The sequence below is a fragment of the Lathamus discolor genome, chromosome 1, assembly GCF_037157495.1.
Source record: "Lathamus discolor isolate bLatDis1 chromosome 1, bLatDis1.hap1, whole genome shotgun sequence".
Lineage (NCBI taxonomy): Eukaryota > Metazoa > Chordata > Aves > Psittaciformes > Psittacidae > Lathamus > Lathamus discolor.
Genome location: NC_088884.1, coordinates 51060356 through 51076972, shown reverse-complemented (window position 1 = coordinate 51076972; position 16617 = coordinate 51060356). Strand labels below are relative to the sequence as shown.

General features: G+C 39.8%; 1 protein-coding gene across 1 annotated transcript in view; it reads left to right on the top strand.

The window, feature by feature from the left end:
• Positions 1–16617, top strand: part of FGD6 (FYVE, RhoGEF and PH domain containing 6) — a 70638-nt gene that overhangs the window by 5320 nt on the left and 48701 nt on the right. Inside the window, exon 2 of the mRNA XM_065670608.1 lies at positions 4834–7273. Coding sequence (XP_065526680.1) covers positions 4834–7273 — 2440 coding nt within the window. The remainder of the gene's footprint in view (positions 1–4833; positions 7274–16617) is intronic.

Here is a 16617-nt window from a genome sequence, read left to right as displayed (position 1 = left end):
TTTTTTTTTTGCAGAAGAGGTAGTGCTGTTTGATTATTTTTTACCTCAGTTCAACTTATTATATCTTTTTTTCTCCCTGTTCCTGTGCTGGGCAGGCAAGATAACGAGGTAAAAATTTGAGGAGAAGATTTAAAGCTGTGTAACAGTAGTGCTTAAGTCTGTGCTGTCTTGTTGGCTGCTCATTCATGATATTGCATAGGAAAAGGCACAAAAGCAATTTTAAATGAGGTCCTCAGTTGCCAATTCCTACCATCTGAAGAAATGGGCTCTTAGAGGCCAAAATATTGAGAGCAGAAATTGCCCCAGGGTGTTCTCATCCTCGTCTAAACAAACTTGAAGGTAGAATCATAGAATAGTTAGGGTTGGAAAGGACCTCAAGAGGACAAGGAACCTCAAGGAAGGACAGGAGCATGTGCTAGTCGAGCAATAATGAGTGTTGGGTGCAAAGGAGCTTAGCAGGCTGAGAATGTGTGTTGGTTTTTCCTCAGCACACTGGAGGAGATAATTCACCGGAGGGACAAATACGAGTTCTCTGTGGTGTGACCTGAAGTAGGAAAGAGCAGCATATGCATTCATCTGCATAGGTGGTGCTAATGGCTATTTATTGTTAGAAAAATACTGCCCTTTTTAATCCACTTTTCTAAAGGGTATTTATTGGGTTTGTTGGTATTTTTGAGCATTTTTTTTTTCTTCAGCATTGAATGCAGTGTTGGCTGTTCCTGATGAGCAGTAGATTTCCTGTTGGTGATGGCAGCTTTGTTAGTCACTTTATTTATGGATTTCTTCCTTTGTCTAGTCAAGCAAACCAGAGGATATCTGGCTGCTTCTGCCTCCTAATCATTTAATCTGTTTATGCAAATAAAAAATTGACTTTCTGCTCTTACATTTGGGTTCATTACTAGTAACCCATAATGCAGGAGTCCTCTTGGAGAAATGGGGTATGATTCTAGGGGGGAGCAGGGGAAATTGTCGTGGTTCTCTGTTCTAATCTCCTGAGTAAGATAAGATAGAGAATGCAATATCCAGAGCACAATGTCCTCTGAAACTTCTACACATCTCAGAAAGTGAGCTTAGGTTGATCCTGAGTGCTGGTGACTCTACCACAACCCTAGGTGAGATATTCCTGTAGTTAATTATCCTTTGAGTTTAATAAGAATTTTAAAGCTTTGTTACAAGTTTGAACTTGTCAGACATCAGTGATCAGCTGTGGGATCCCAGCCTGTCTTTTTTTTTTTTTTCCCCTTTAAAGGGCCATCTGTTACCAAAAATCTTTCACATGTACATAAGTATATATACTATTACCATCTCACTTCTCAGCTTCTTGGTTAAATTAGGCAGGATGAGCTTTCTTGGGATTCAAGGCACGATTTTTTTAGACCTTGGATACTTTATATTCCTTGCATTCATCCCAAGCTTTCACCTAAGAATGCCAGAAGGTGACACAGCATGTCACTAACAGTCTGGCAGGTGCTGTGTACAGAAGTATTTTCTGCTCCCTTCATCTTTTGATATTTATCTCCTTGTAATTCAGAGGATTATTTACCACTTAGCTGCAGACTTGCATGGGGCTCTCAAAATAACTATCTGCAGTGATTTCCAAATTCTCTTACGTTTTTACTTTTCCCAAGCTTAGCCAACCATCTCTATTCATAGGTAAACAGTTCCATGTGGCACCAGGAAAAAGCCCATTGTTCAAACAACTCAGAACTCCTTGAGTTGGTTATATAACATTTCTTTGATCATATTTATTGTTTTTCACCAAAGAAGCTTGCTTATGCTTGTCATTTAACAAAGTCGTTCTCATATGACTTCCAGTCATTCCTTACACCTTTATATATAACAGTTGCCTCCTCCTTAGTTTTCTTTCTGTGCAGGATGGGAAGTTGTCCCTTTTAAAGCACTGTGTTATGTAGAACTGGTTTTTAACCACACACAGTGAATGAAATTATTTTATAATCAACGGAGCTTTAATTCTTGATTTCTAATTGAAATCTAATATATTTTTACCCTTGCCTAGCTGCTGTGACTTTTTTCTAACAAGTTCATCACATGTATTTTTCAGAAACTTAAGAGTATTTTGTTGAGGAAAACTACTGGTATGCATTCCTTTCCTGCAGTCTTTCCTCTCACGTCATATTTATGTTTGAAAGGGCTCTTCATCACATTCCTTTCTGATTGAGCGGTTGACTGCATATCTGTATTGATACCGAGACTGTAATGTGCCTGTTAATACATTGACCCATATCTACTCTAGACGAAATGAGCAATTACTTTAAAGCAGACAGTGGTGTCTTTATTATACAACTTGCTGGTCTCTTCTGTCTTTCCCAATGCTTTTTAACATTGGAGTAATTTGAAAAATTCTAGTAAGCTTCAGAAATCATATTGAATAGCACTGACTAACAAAAGCGAATTTTTCTCACTCTGTTCATTATCCAGGTTTCCACTACTGGCACATAAATGACTGGTTTGTTTTCTTCGCATTCCCTTACATTTTCATGTTTTAGTTTTGAATCTGCTATTCAGGTAATGGTATCATATAATAACTTCTTAGTGTCCTCCTTAATAAATACTAGTTGAAAGCCCTGCAGTGTAACCTAGTTTGACTGCTGTGCAAAATGTTAGGCAGTCCTACTATAGAGAGAGAAACTTCCAAGGTTTATGGGCTTTAGTTTGCAGAGTGGGACAAATAATCCACAGGATATCGCTTGCCTAGCCAGTATTTAATCTCTTGTATCTTCTGCAATCTGTTTCGTTCATTTGGGCATCAGGAAGGATTCCCAAACAGACTGTCTTTCCGCTGTTTTCAGGGAGCTTTAATAACTTCATAAATGTTACTGAACATGGCCCAGGTCTACTACTGTTTTGTGTTCTGTGACAAACTGGGCATCCATTACTTGATTTTTTTTTTTTTTTAACCGTAGAAAACAGGCTCCTTTATTGCCATCTCTTCATTCTGCAACTGAACAGGCAGTTGCCTTGTCTGGAGGAGAGTGTACACACTTCTGCTGTTCAGAATTGGTAGTTGCCCATTCAAAGGGTTAATTTATTTATTTTTTCATAGTGACTATTCACTCTCCAATCTGTGGGAAACCTGTCTTTGGACGGGAAGCAGAAGGTGGTACTACACCCTTTGCACTAGCTGGTAGGGCTGTGTTGCTGGCTATAGGGAGCTTTGGAAAGAAATTCTGCTTTCACCCTTGCAAAATGTCTCAAAAATTGTCGCTGCCATTGGGTTTATCTCTTTGCTAATGTAACTTCAGCAAAGACAGCTATTCTAAGTGTAAGTGGGGTCAGCCTGGATACCCTGTAATGATTCATGTCCTAGAAAAACATGGTTTTCCTGTTTCTATAGTAGGGACATTGTTTCTGGCTGTCTGCTTAGAGCAGCGGCTCAGTGTTTGGGAAATGCTTGCAACTGAGGGCATCTGGCTTTTTTTTTTTCTTTTTAATACCATCTAGGTTTCTTTCAAATAAACAGCAAAAATCCAAACCAGAAAAAAAATCAAGCCTGAAACTTCATTCTTGTATTTCTAGGCTAGAGATTAGGATACAGTTGCACATCTATAATAATAATCATGATAAAACAGCCAAACACCAAACCCACAGTTCAAAGGGGATAATAAATCAATGGCTTACGCAGTCTCCTTGCACGTGAAACATTAATTAGCATGTTTGCTTGAGAGTTTTATTTAACGTGTATATGACTTCCTGAAAGTATGCCAAAATGTTATTCAAAACAAAGGTAAAACCAGAGGTAGTATGTAAAAACAGAGCAACAAAACAAACCTACCTCCCCCCCAAAAAAACCCCACAAAAACTGGAATGAGGAACTTGTTTACTTTGTAAGTCAATTTTCATATGTCAAAAATCACTCAGAGCACTTAGAAATCTAAAATTATTCCAGCGTATGGAAATAAATTGGTCATAAATGACCTTCTGCAATATAAAAATGTTGAAGGCATACAGAAAAAAGTCCCCCACCAAACAAAAACCCCAAACCAACAACGCAATCAAAACTCCATAATCTCCTAGTTCCTCACGTGCTCCTTTTCCGGCTGTCCGCTCTTCCCAGGGTTTGTCATCTTGTGCTGTCAAGTGGGTCATAAGTCATAGCAGTTGTGACTGTTTCTAGGTCAGACAGTAGCATGTGGGGAAGAGTAATTTTATAAGCTGCACACAAATAGTGTTTTACAGTAGGAAAGTGCTGACTTGCTACAAATTAGCGCATTAACTTCACACCACAGACTCATTTCACTGAACTGTGGGTAGTGATGTGCCAGTTTTACAGCTGGTCTGGTAATCCATCTCAATATTGTTTGAAAAGAAGAGGAAGGGAAAAGGGAACTTTAGGTTACACATTTCCAAAGGTGGCAGGGGAAGGTACTGAACTGTCTTGATTGCTACTCTAGATTTCTTTTACCTTCATAGCTTATTATACAAGAGGCACTTAACATATTTGTGCCATGTGAAAATGGTATTATAATATTTGAAACTGCAAAACCAGGCTAATCTACTGGTTTTGCTAGCATAATTTTTACATCTAAGCAAGGAAATGCACTTTCCTAAAGCTAAACTGGTTTTTAGCAAACAAGTTACCCTTGAAGACTTTTCCTACCACTCCTTGACTGTGCCTGTTAAAACAAAGTCAACAACTAAAAAAGCAGTGGCAGGGAAGAGAGGCATGTTTTTAAGAGAAATATATATATACACACACTGAGATTTGTAGATCACGTGATTTAGATGTTACAAATAACTAATAATACTGTGCTGCAGGTGAAGTTGTTCTGCGGGCTGATGGTGACTAAAATCTTTTTTTTCCATCCTTCCTAGAGATTAAGAAGCCACCAGTGGCCCCCAAACCCAAATTTGTGGTAGGACACAAGGCAGCACCTCCACCTGTTGCACCGAAGCCCGATGTTGTACTTTCTAGTGTTATACAAGCAGCAAGGAAAACCAAGCCAGCAATTGCACCGAAACCAAAGGTTCTCAAGAGCTCCTCTGTTCCAGAAGTTAAACCTCCGTCATCTACACGAAAAAGCACAAAAAGCTTTGAGGAGCACAGGGGAGATTCTTCTCAAACGCTAGACCACTTGAACTGTAAAAATGAAGCCTTGGAAGGGAGTACTGGTAACACAGCATATATTCTGCCAATGTCATCTTGCAAATTTGAATGCCTTCATAAGCTTGGAAATGGGGAGAACACATGTAAAACTCAGATCATTTTTGAGCACTTTGGAAATTTGGAGAACATCAAAGATGGTGAAAAAAATGCACTAGCTCTGGGGGACAGTCACAATGAAAAACTGGCAAACAGAAATCAGGTTGTTTTGAAAGCCAGCATTTTGGAAGAGAAACTTAAGGATGTTCTAACTCATAGTATGTTTCCTAACAGCAGTCCTGTGAGGCGAAGGTATGCAGATAAACTGGACAAAGGCAATAGCAGCAGTTCCAAGAACGATGTTAAAATTGAGTTTATGGAACTTGTACAGTCTTCATTGTCTTCCGAGGTAGCTAAAGGGGAGCAACAAAATACTGATGGTAAGCTTACTGCTGATGAGTTTCAGATGTCTGAAATTTGTCCTAGTTTGACTGTAAATAACCACAATTGCTCTTGCCCATTGGACCAGGAAATCCTGGAAAATGAAAATGTAAGTGGCGATGGTATGCTTTCAGGTGAAACAGGTATGAAAGCAGATGCTGATAAAGCCTCCTCTGAAACATCTTCAGTTCTGAGCTCAAAAGTGCTTCCTATCCCTAAGCCAAGAAAGCCACGAGCTGCATGTCTAGTCCGTCAGGATGGCATAGACACCACAGGAGAAGGAACAAAGGAACCATCTAATTCAGAGAAAGATTCCTTTGGGCTTGTGGACCAAAGCTGTAAAAAGCCAGCAAAAATCAATATCCTTGGTCAGAGTGTTTGTTATAACAATAACATAGAAGTGCTTCATCCTGAAAAATCTGAGATAACTGAGCACAATGTAGACAAAATGCATCAGGTGAAGGCATTTGTTATGGAAGAGTCAACTTCACAGAATCTTTTGCCTCAGTTATCACACAAAACTTCTGATTTGGTGGAAAGTGTTGAATGTTCTTTAAATGTAGGCCATAACTTAGTTAACTCCATGGATGAGATGACAGATGATGCCAGTATGCTAGATACTGTGGACAAAAGGACTAACTTTGTCAGGTGTGATATTTTGTCCATGAGTTTGCCAAAGCAGCTCAAATTAACTAGCAGTAAGCACTTGTCTGCTTCCAATAGCCTCCATGTTTCCCCACAAAAAATGCAAGATAAAGAAGTTAAACTAAAGGATGAAAGTTCTCCAAAAATCGTTCCTAAGAAACCACAGAGGCACAGCCTTCCAGCTGCTGGCGTGCTGAAAAAAGCTGCATCAGCAGAGCTTGTGGAGAAAAGTTCTTACAGCTCCAGTGAGGACAAATCGAATGGTGTTCTGGAAGGATCTCATTTCACGCATCCACCAGCCAAGGAGAAAAGTGCACTGTCATCCTGTGACATACCCAAACGTCTTTCTGAGAAACCTGTCTGGAAGTTACCTCATCCTATTCTTCCATTTTCAGGAAATTCTGAATCATTAAAAACTGCTAATGTTGCTACCAGCTTCAACCACTTGACTGTTGTGACGAAGCCTAGGGCCAAATCTCTCTCGTCTGTGGATATGGAAAGGACAGACAAGCCTTGCAAAGACCATCAGAAGAAGAATAGCTTGAAAAAGTTTCTCAACATGAAACTGTCAGTTTGCTTAATGAAAAGCGACTTCCAAAAATTTCTGTCTAAAGGCAGCCAGTCAATGGATAGTGCTATTGCCAACCTTTCCACTGGAGATGGGTATGGAGGCGGTAACAACCGGAATATAGCATCTGTAGGCCATGAAAGGAAAGCTAAATCTACCAAGCTGCCTTCCATAGAAATAAGTAGTCCAGCGTTACAGAAGAAGCGGCAGAGAAACAGAAGTCAACCTGAGATGCGAGATAACCAAAGGCTGGAGTGTTTAGAGGGGCATGTATTTTCAGGAGAGAATTTGTCACAAATAGATTTGAATTCTGTAACCAGCACTTGTGCTCCAGAGTATGAGAACGTGCGTCACTATGAGGAAATACCCGAGTATGAGAATTTGCCTTTTGCTATGTGTGCTAGGAGAGATCTCTGTTTTGAATGGCAGAACTCGAGCAGCGTGGAAGACCAGAACCCTGGCGTTTGTGAAGTTGAGGAGCCTTGTGAAGCTACAAGCAGGCATTTGAGACTTGGCAGGTAAAGAGAAAAGAGAAGTTCAAGAGCTCCATTGTGATTCTAGCTGTTATAAATGTGTTTAGATGATGAGTTGATGAAATGTCAGCAGGACAGCAGCTGCTGTATATCTTTCTATATGCTTTTGCCGGTTTCAAAACTGCATTTAGTAGAGTCAAGAGGAAAAGTAGGCTCGTTCTCCCTCGTGTATGATTGGAATTTGGGAAACTAATTATGTGCTTTTCCAGATTTAAGTAAAGCAGATCAGGCATGATCATGTATTTGTATCTAAGAATACTTAAATGGGGAGGAATGAACCCTACCACTATCTGAGGACAAAGTTGAATAAGCATCTGTGGAGTGCGTGGTTGCTACGTTTGTAAGGGGAATTAATATGTTTTTAGATCAGCTGATAGAGCTGGGGAAAGCAGACAGGCTTTTGGGTATGAAAATTCTTCATCAGGTCATGAAAGCTTTTCAGATACAACAAAAGATACTGCCTCTCGCTGAATATAGTGAGTCTTCTGCACCTCCCTGTGCTCCCAGCAAAGGTGATAGTGGTGCACAAGTTTTGCATGACTCTCACAGAATATTATTGAAAGATGGAGTTTGACGCTGCGGGTTGCTGCTGTGTTTCAATGTCTCAGGAGGTGGTGGAGACAGATAACATCAGCCGATTCAAAAAGGGATTGGACCAATTTATAGATATGTCCAAAACAGATGCTAAATGGAAAAGGCAGGAACGGATATTTTAGTATCTATTATACTCTGTGTATGCTGGAAGAGGAATGGGCCTTAGAGAATGGCCAAACTCATATGTTCTCCCTAAATAGCATCACTTATTGTGACTGTCAGAGTGTGTTAGCAGGTAAAGCATTGTTTTCACCCAGTATGGTATCATTTAACTTCTTCAGCTAATCATCTGGTTTTACAGATCTTAAAGATTTATCTGAAACAATCAATAAGGTTTCGAATGAAATATGCAGCCTGTATATTTTATAGTTCCCAGCAAACTTCTTTACACTGTTGATAATATATTGATCATGAAAAGAATAAACAAGATAGCTTATAGATAGTCACATTTAACTTAATTTTTCAGTGAGAGTTACTAAGATTCATTTAATTTTGAATGTGTGCATAGCATACATATGTTCCAAAGAATGAGAGATGACCATTCTTTAGGGGACCATGTCATCTTATATAGGTGGAGACAAATATTTTAAGTGGTATCTCATGTTAATGGTTGTTTAGAGAGTTGATAATCTCAACACTGGAGTGTTTGATTGAAAGCATGAAGCCTTACCATGGGAAGTAGGATTTCTGTTTATGGACTTGGTATTGGTGTATTTATTCATGTGGCTGTTGAGTGTGCTTCTTGTTTGCAGTTGGGTGTTTCGTGGTTTTGTCTTTGGTATACTCTAAGTTCCTGGCTAAGTGTATGTTTTTTGTTTAAATCTAATCTCTGGGTATCTTTCAGGCATTTTGACTATAGTCTTGTTGGTATCCCCTTGATTTGATTATGCAGTTTGTGCAGTCTGTTTTGGTTTGTATTGTGGTTTAGGTTCCAGGTGAATGTGTCTGCTTTAGGAAAAGTAAAGGACAGTTTTGCTGTATGAAGCATGGTAGACATAAGACTGCAGCTGCTCCTTGAGTGAAATTTCACAGTTTTCTTAACTGGCGAGTGTGGGAGATACATACTTCTTCCCTTTTCATGCAAACCTTCCTTAGTACCACTGGCGATTAAAGGGATATAAGTGATCTCTTGCGTCCTGGCACATCTCTACCTGTAGCTGCTCCCTAAGCTCACTGTTCTTGGCATAAGTGGGTTTGTGTTGTGTTTTTCTTTAAAAAGCACACATAGAAAACCATAACTAAAGCCCTTTATACAAGTGGTTGTTTTAATCTAAATTACATAGTCAGAAACTCCCTTAGGAGACAAATTAATGCTTGCAGTTACTTCAGTAGATCTTGGGGTACAAAGAAATCCCCAGGAAAAGAAGGGGACACAATAGGGCAGAGGTCTCCTGACTTGGATCAGATGCCACCCAGAAGAGCAGGTACAGGTATTCCTTTTGGTTTTGGCCTGGGAGGTGTAAGGGTCCTTGCCCAGACAGAGCCAGCCAGGCAGCTCCTCCAGTTTTCCCATACATTGTTATCTCGAATCTTTTGAACCTTTTTATCAATGTCATCTTACCTTTTCTGCATAGTTCTTTAAGAGCCTTTTACAATTTCCTGGGCCAGGTGGTATTATAAAACCAGTTAGAGAGACAGTGCTGATGTCATTGAAGTAATCACTGCCCGTGCTTTTCCCCAGCCTGTCAGAACACGCACTTAACTTTTCCATAGGTCTTGGCACGTAGAACTCCTGTAATGCACTGCTAATGGGGATCTCAGAGCAAATTATCTTATGATTAAAGCCAATGTACAAATGAGATTGTTCTTCTGAGAAATTCGTAGATGTTTGCCTTTGCTTCTCGTCATAATAGCACATAGGCAGTATATTAAGTTTGAATGCTAGACTTGCCATTACCAGAAGAGTTTGATGGTGTCTTTACCACCCCATATTATATCTCTTTCTGGAGGAAGAGATAAAATTTTCATAATATACACACTGCTTTAGTGGTTACTGAGAAATTTCCTCCTGATCCCCTCTGGTGAAACCAGTATGCTTTAGTGGAGAATGGTAATAGTTTCTGACAGACTTACCTGAACTTCATATGTCTTATTAAATTCGGGTACCTTTCATTTGCTTAGGCCTCCCCACAGGGATTTAAATGCAAATGATGGGCCTGGATAGTTAATGGTGGGTATCAGTTGTCACTCACCGCTTCATTTTTGAGTTACTTCATGTCAGCCTTAAAACTAAAAGTACAATTGAGTGTATATTTGTCTGGTAATCTAAAGACGCAAAGGAACAATGAATGTGCCTTGGGACATCTGTCATGCTGCAGAAAACAGAAAGTTAAACTTTTCTGGATCTTGTGGGCTTCCTGTTGGTATTTGTAATGTTGTTCTAGGCAAGACAATTGTACTTCAGGTTGAGTAAGTCTGCTCCTTCACCCTTCAAGGAACAGCCTACTGTATTTACTGGGTACTTCTGAGTGTTCCTTCAAGATGTTGTAAACGTACATGACTGCTAATTGATCATGACAAAATCTGTAGCTGTGTTGTGTTTCCAGCTAGGATCTTCCTTTGGAAAGGTCTTGGGGGTGGAGGGGTGTTGTGTCATGTGGCAATAATCCCTTGAAATCTTAATGTTGGTTTAATTAAATACTGCTTCCTATTTGTCCCACCCCTGCTGATTTACAATAATCTATTGGTTTTCCAGAAATGAGCATCTCAATGCAAAACATAAGTTTAGTTTTCTGGACTAAATTCTGCTGTGGTGGCTGAGTCCCCAGAGGTCAATTAAGTGTGCATGAAAGCCTTCCTGGAATATTGAATTTAGTATTGAAATCTGTGTGGTTAAGCGCTTTGCTTTGGTACATGCTTCTCTTTGATGTACTGAACTTTGTTAGGGTTGAGACATGCTTCTGATGAGCAGTATTGCACCAAATAAATGTGGTGTTTAGGGAAGGGTTTGGTTTGTTTTTTTTTTTTTTTTTTGCAATTGCAAATTTCCCATTCAGAAACACTAAATTAATAAAATACTGCAGGGTCTAAATAGTGTTTAAAAACAGTTTTCAAACACTTATGCTGAGATTTGAATGCACAAAATACATTTTAGGTGTTGAAGGTGTCATTTATGCATTTTAAACCATTATTTTTTTTTTTTACTGAATTTTATTAGAGGATCTAATTTCCTAATAAGTAGATGCCAGGTATGTAGATTATTTTTTTTTTTTAATTATTATTATTTCATCTGCTTCTTACAATGATACTGGATTAGTTTTTGATCTGAAGAAGGCAGGTCTCTTTTCCTCCATCACTTCTAAAGGCTCATCCTATCTTCCAGTCTCCTCCTGTGTTTCTAGCTGGCTTCTGCCGCCCTTAGTTGCACATTGAATTCCTTCTCTGCAATTTTACTTCAGGTTTTAATAGAATAGCTTTGATAATAGGCTCTTCGGGTTTGCTATCAGCCCTCATTATCTTCAGTCATGTGTTATCACTGGCCTTCTTTTTGTATTCTGCCTCTTTCAGCCTGCCTTTTTTCCTTTCCCTCCCTACCTTGCTTTCTCACGTACATGTTATGCAGCTGGTAGGCTTGTGCCAAATCTGAGGGCTTGTCAGTAAAGAGTGAGTCAGATGGCTCAGATCTCTGCTTCCTGTCCCCTGCCAGGCTGAATGCAAAGCCTAACTGGCTGTCCCAGCTGTGGTGCTCTGGAGCAGGGAATGAACAAAGCAATTCTTGGCTACCAGACATGCTGTTTTACTGACTTATGTTTTGCTTTTACAGACTATGAAGAGCCAAATTCTGTATGAAGTTTAGGGGTGTCTAATCAGAGTACAAATCAGTGCGAAATCGAAATATTGGTGAGAAGTGGTAGTACTGTTGCTTGGGAATAGTGATGTTCTGACACAAGGACTCTGGGACAGATCTGGGTACATGCAGATGGAATTTTCTTGCTTTAAAAAAATCTTGACACATTCTCATCCAAATGCATTTGAGATGTGCTGATTTAATCTGTTTTGACATCGGGAAAGATTCTCAGGTCTGATGCTCTCCCTCTGCAATGAGGGAGAGCAAGGAGTTGGAGGACTGCATTTTTCCAATGCCTAGTCCATTATTCTAGTATACAATCCAGTCTTGAAAAGGTTTGAAAGGTCATATGAAATAAAACCAATTGTGAAGATCTCCAAGATTGCTATGAAAGAGATTTTTTGTCTTTGCTATTTCTTTCATCCCTCTTTTCAAGGGCTCCCTATTGATTTTTGTGAAGGAAAGAGGTGGGTGATGCAGATTGACAAGGGCACAGCACATGGAAACTTTTGGTAGAGTTGGAGGCGCAATAATAAAAGACTTCTAATTTATCGGATGAATTACAAGTGCTGTATAAAAATAGATGTGGTTTGAGTTCTTGACTTTATCTTTTTACCAAGTGTGGTTGGGGTTGGGTGTGCTTGTGAGTATGAGAAGGAACAAGCTGACAGTGATGCTGGCAATGAGGTACATCACTGCAGGGGTGTGCTGCCCGGCTGCTAGGCAAAATCCCTCTGCTGTTCTCCAAAAGGTTTGGTGGTTCCTTTTGTCACAGTCTGGTGCAATCTAGAAAATTACATCACATTAACCTTGGCGCACTTGCAGTCCATATATATGCATTAAAAGCCATTTTGAGGGTAAACTGTGCTATCCTTCGTTTCCCACCTAAGAAGTGCTCACCACAGATGGCAAAAATGTCCTAACTGCTGTTCCCTTTGATCCCCCTGGTACAATACAAAGATGTCCTTGTCCTTCCTACCAGTGACATCGCCCCAGCTCAGCATGTCGGCTCTTGCCTTCAGCCAAAGGGTGACTTAGAGTGATGTGGAGGAGCCTGGAGTAAGCAAAGTCACACATAAAACCCTGTGTCCTTTAGCCTTCTTCCTCCCCGCCCCTGTGCATGGATAACAGGAACTCAGGTGTTGCGCAGTTTTATGGATGAATCTCCAACACTTTTTCTTTCCTCTTTTATGCTGTGGGTTTGTGAGGTTTTTGTGTGTGTGTTGGTTTCTTTTTTTGGTGTTTGTTTTTTCGTGTTTTTTTTTTTTTTTTAACTAATTTTTGCATTCTTTTCATGGATTTCCTTTTCCTTAAGATGGGGGGAAGCGAAGTTAACGTAGCGTCACTATATTTTGTTTTTTCTCCCTGGTCTCCAACACGCATGCTCTGTCTCTGGTTGCCAGCTGTGGTATAAATTGCAGGTTAACAAAGTGTAGCTCCAGAGAGTATCTCAAATATAGAATGGGAAGTCAAATGTGACATGAAAATTGATGAAAGACCCATTTATATGCTCAACAACAGCCTTTTCCTGTGGGTTATTTTCAGTGTTGGCTCAAGAAATGTGCTTGTGAAGCTCCATGGTGCTCTGGTTTGTATGGTGATATTTTAACTGCAGCAAGGTCTAATGTAATTGTATATGCAAAACAGTAAGATTTTGGGGGGCAGAAAATAAATGTTGAAAGAAAGCAATCTAAATATTAACTTCAGATTTTATTGAAATCCCAACACTGATATTAATATGCCTTATTTACTCAACATATGTATTTGATTCAGTTAAAGATGTTTTAAGGAATAGCCTTACAAAACTATGTACCTGTGTTGTTTCAACGCACTACAAAAATTTTAGGTTAAGGAATGTAGCTTTTATTTCAGATGTTAGAATCCAAGATGTTTCTTACAAAGATATTAAGTTTACACAAGTTTTAAGTTTTTCTTAATGTATCTTTGTACTTATGAAGTTGCTCAAGCAGAAGTGGACTAAAATAATCTCTTGAGATGCATGTAAATAAATTAAAAGGAGTTTTTACCAAAACTGCCATTTTGATAGCTACAACCTGAGCCTATGGCTCAGTGATTTCTACTGTGCAGAGTTCAGTTGATTTTTCTAGGGGGTTTAGTGCTTTTGGTTTTGTTTTTCCCCAGTGGTATTGTTCCTGGGGTTGGATATTCTGTACTGAATAGTTTAGAAACAGTGTTTAAATTCCATTCTTTTTCTAATCTGTGCAAAAGATTAGAGGAAGAAAGAGTACAAGTCAAATCTTGCAAGCAGCTCAGTTATTCCCTACAGCCAGCTGTGTTCTCAACCAAACTGTTCTATGTTTTCTGGCAGACTGTTCAGGAAGCTGCATCAGCCCTTGTGCGTACGGTTGTGTGTTTAAGAGTTAGGTCTCTCCATATTTATTTTAGATCCAAGTCACTACCTTCTGAGTACTCTGCTACTTATCTCTCGTCATCTTCTAGGTATCTGACATGCAAAAAAATGGAGTGAAATGGTTGCATGTTATTTCTAGCTGAATTAGCAACTTTTTGAAGAGAGGTATTACAGCCCTGATTTCAGGGATAAAGTCACCCCAAAATCATAACAATAATGATGAGTCAATATGGTAAGTATTTAGGGTCTTCCATTAACTGATCATAGTGGAGCAGAAGTAGTCATATGTTGGAGTGTCATGGTATCTTTGACAAGGTAAAATCAGTTTTGCTTGAAATGGATAGGTTATAGTTTTCTAGAAGTCTATTCAGTGTGTACCCAATTTGTGTTTTTTCTTTCCTGTGTGTGTGTGTGTGACTGGGAAGTAAAGTCTTATTTTTCGTCTGATCCTGGTGTTTTTTCTCTATAAACATTTCCCCCCTAGCGTCTGTTTTGTGAAGTGAGGGAAGTTAGAATAGCAAGTCCTGATTACAGATGAGTGCCATATTTTGTGCCCCTGTTTTATATTTCTTATCACTTCCATGCCAGGAGTTTTTTCCAAAGGTCTTGGCCATAAGCCTTACAGCTTACACGGAGAGCTGTAAGACTCTGGAATGAAAACCACCTCCATGACAGTCTTTAAGCAAAGACAAGCACCATAAAATGAGAGGCAAACAAACTAGACCAATGAATCCAGTTTTGGGTGGTGGCAGGAAGAACTGATGCAGAGACTTGTTCCCCTGTACAAGTCTTCTGGCAAAGGTTTAAATCCCCATTTTTTGCTGCAGTGTTTCACTCTCCTGTACTAGTGCTCGAGATTGTCCCCTTATATCCTCTTGGATTATATTCTGTTCCATTGGCATGTTCTCCTTTTGGCAGTTTTGCTGGGGCCGCCCAGGCAGAGGCAGGGCGATGTGACTGTCTCTGCAGCTGTGCCACGCTGCTCAGGAGCTGAATTGGCACATCATGGGCACCAGTTTTCTTGGAAGACTTTTAGAACTGGACCTCTCTTAAATGCAGCTTTCCTATGGTGAGTGTGGAAACATCTGAAGCATGTGTGTGTGTTTATGTTGAACTTTCCAAGGATCTGGGGAATTGTCAACAAACGCTCTGGCTGAAGATAGCTCCTGTGAGCATGGGACGCTGCCTGCAGCGAGAGCGGTCCTTGTGTGCTGCGGGAGCTCATGTTTGCAAATCACAGCTAAATATGGAGATAATCTGAGAGCTGTTTGCACCTTTCTTACACTGTGCTTTTTTAAGTCATGCAACAGAGTATGTGGTGACTGTATTGACCATAGCGTGCCTGAAGTAGGGTGACTGACAGAATCGATGTTTTTTAAAAAAAGCCGAGATTTATTAAGTGTGAGACACATATGACAAATGTCTTCCTTATTTTTTGCTTAGAATGCAAGTCAGATTAATTTGTTTCTTGTTGTTGAGGAAAGAAATAAGTGCTGACTTGGCCTGAGGATAACAAATGCTAAACTAAATGCTGCTGGCTGTGAACACTAGGCTAACTTTGGTTCCAGCAAGTCAGGTGTTGCAGTTTGCAGCCTGCTTAGCCAAGTATAGAAGGAGCTGCCAGTGGCATGATCTAACAGGCTAAATGTGGTGGCAGCTCTCAGCAGTGTTTATGATACCCTTCTTGCCCAGAAAATCCAGGTGTGAGCAGGTAAAGACAGAGACAAAGACGGTAGTTCTTGGCATTTCTCTTGGCAGGAGCAAACTCCCAGCATCCCACCTGGCCTCTTGCTGCAGCCAGCCCTTTGCCTGGGGGGCAGCAGCAGCTTTCGAAGCACAAGCAGCTCTGAACCAAAAGCTGTTTCAAATGTCTTGAGCTTCTCTTTTGACCATGGATCCCTGTCATCAAGTGTCCTGACTTTCTATGAAAAAATGTAGATGCACGCATAGAATACATATGATACTGCTTAAAATAATTCTGTTTCAATTCTTGCAATCTTTAAATTACAATTTGAAAAAGCAACCGGATGTGCGCAGAACATTTTCAGTTGTAGTTGCTCAGCTGGGTGCAGGTTGTTTTTGTTCTCTAGCTGTGATTCTTGAGGAATGTTTATGTTTGTAATTGTATCCTTAAAGTTCCCTAACCATCCCAGAGGGAATATAGCACAACAGTTATAAGTGATGCAAATAATCATGGATTCATTGGTCTAGTTTGTTTGCCTCTCATTTTATGGTGCTTGTTTTTGTTTAAAGACTGTCATGGAGGTGGTTTTCATTCCTCAGCAATGTCAGCTATTGAAGGAGAGCTTGCAAAATGAACTAATGAATCTCACAGGCAGGCTCTGTTTAAGCAGTCTTAAGAATATAAATAAAAGGGAGATCAAAATTAACTGTCTGTCATGTTCCCCGGCATCAGACCATTAAAAACTCCCGGCCTGTTGCCTTTTTTGTTGTTATTAGTCCTAATAATACGAAGAACTTATTAAAATCATTGAGTTGTCACTGCAGAACAAATAGCGTAGCTTTAATTTTAGCATGTAAAATCCTATTTGAGAGGGCACTGTGCTATCTCTCTCT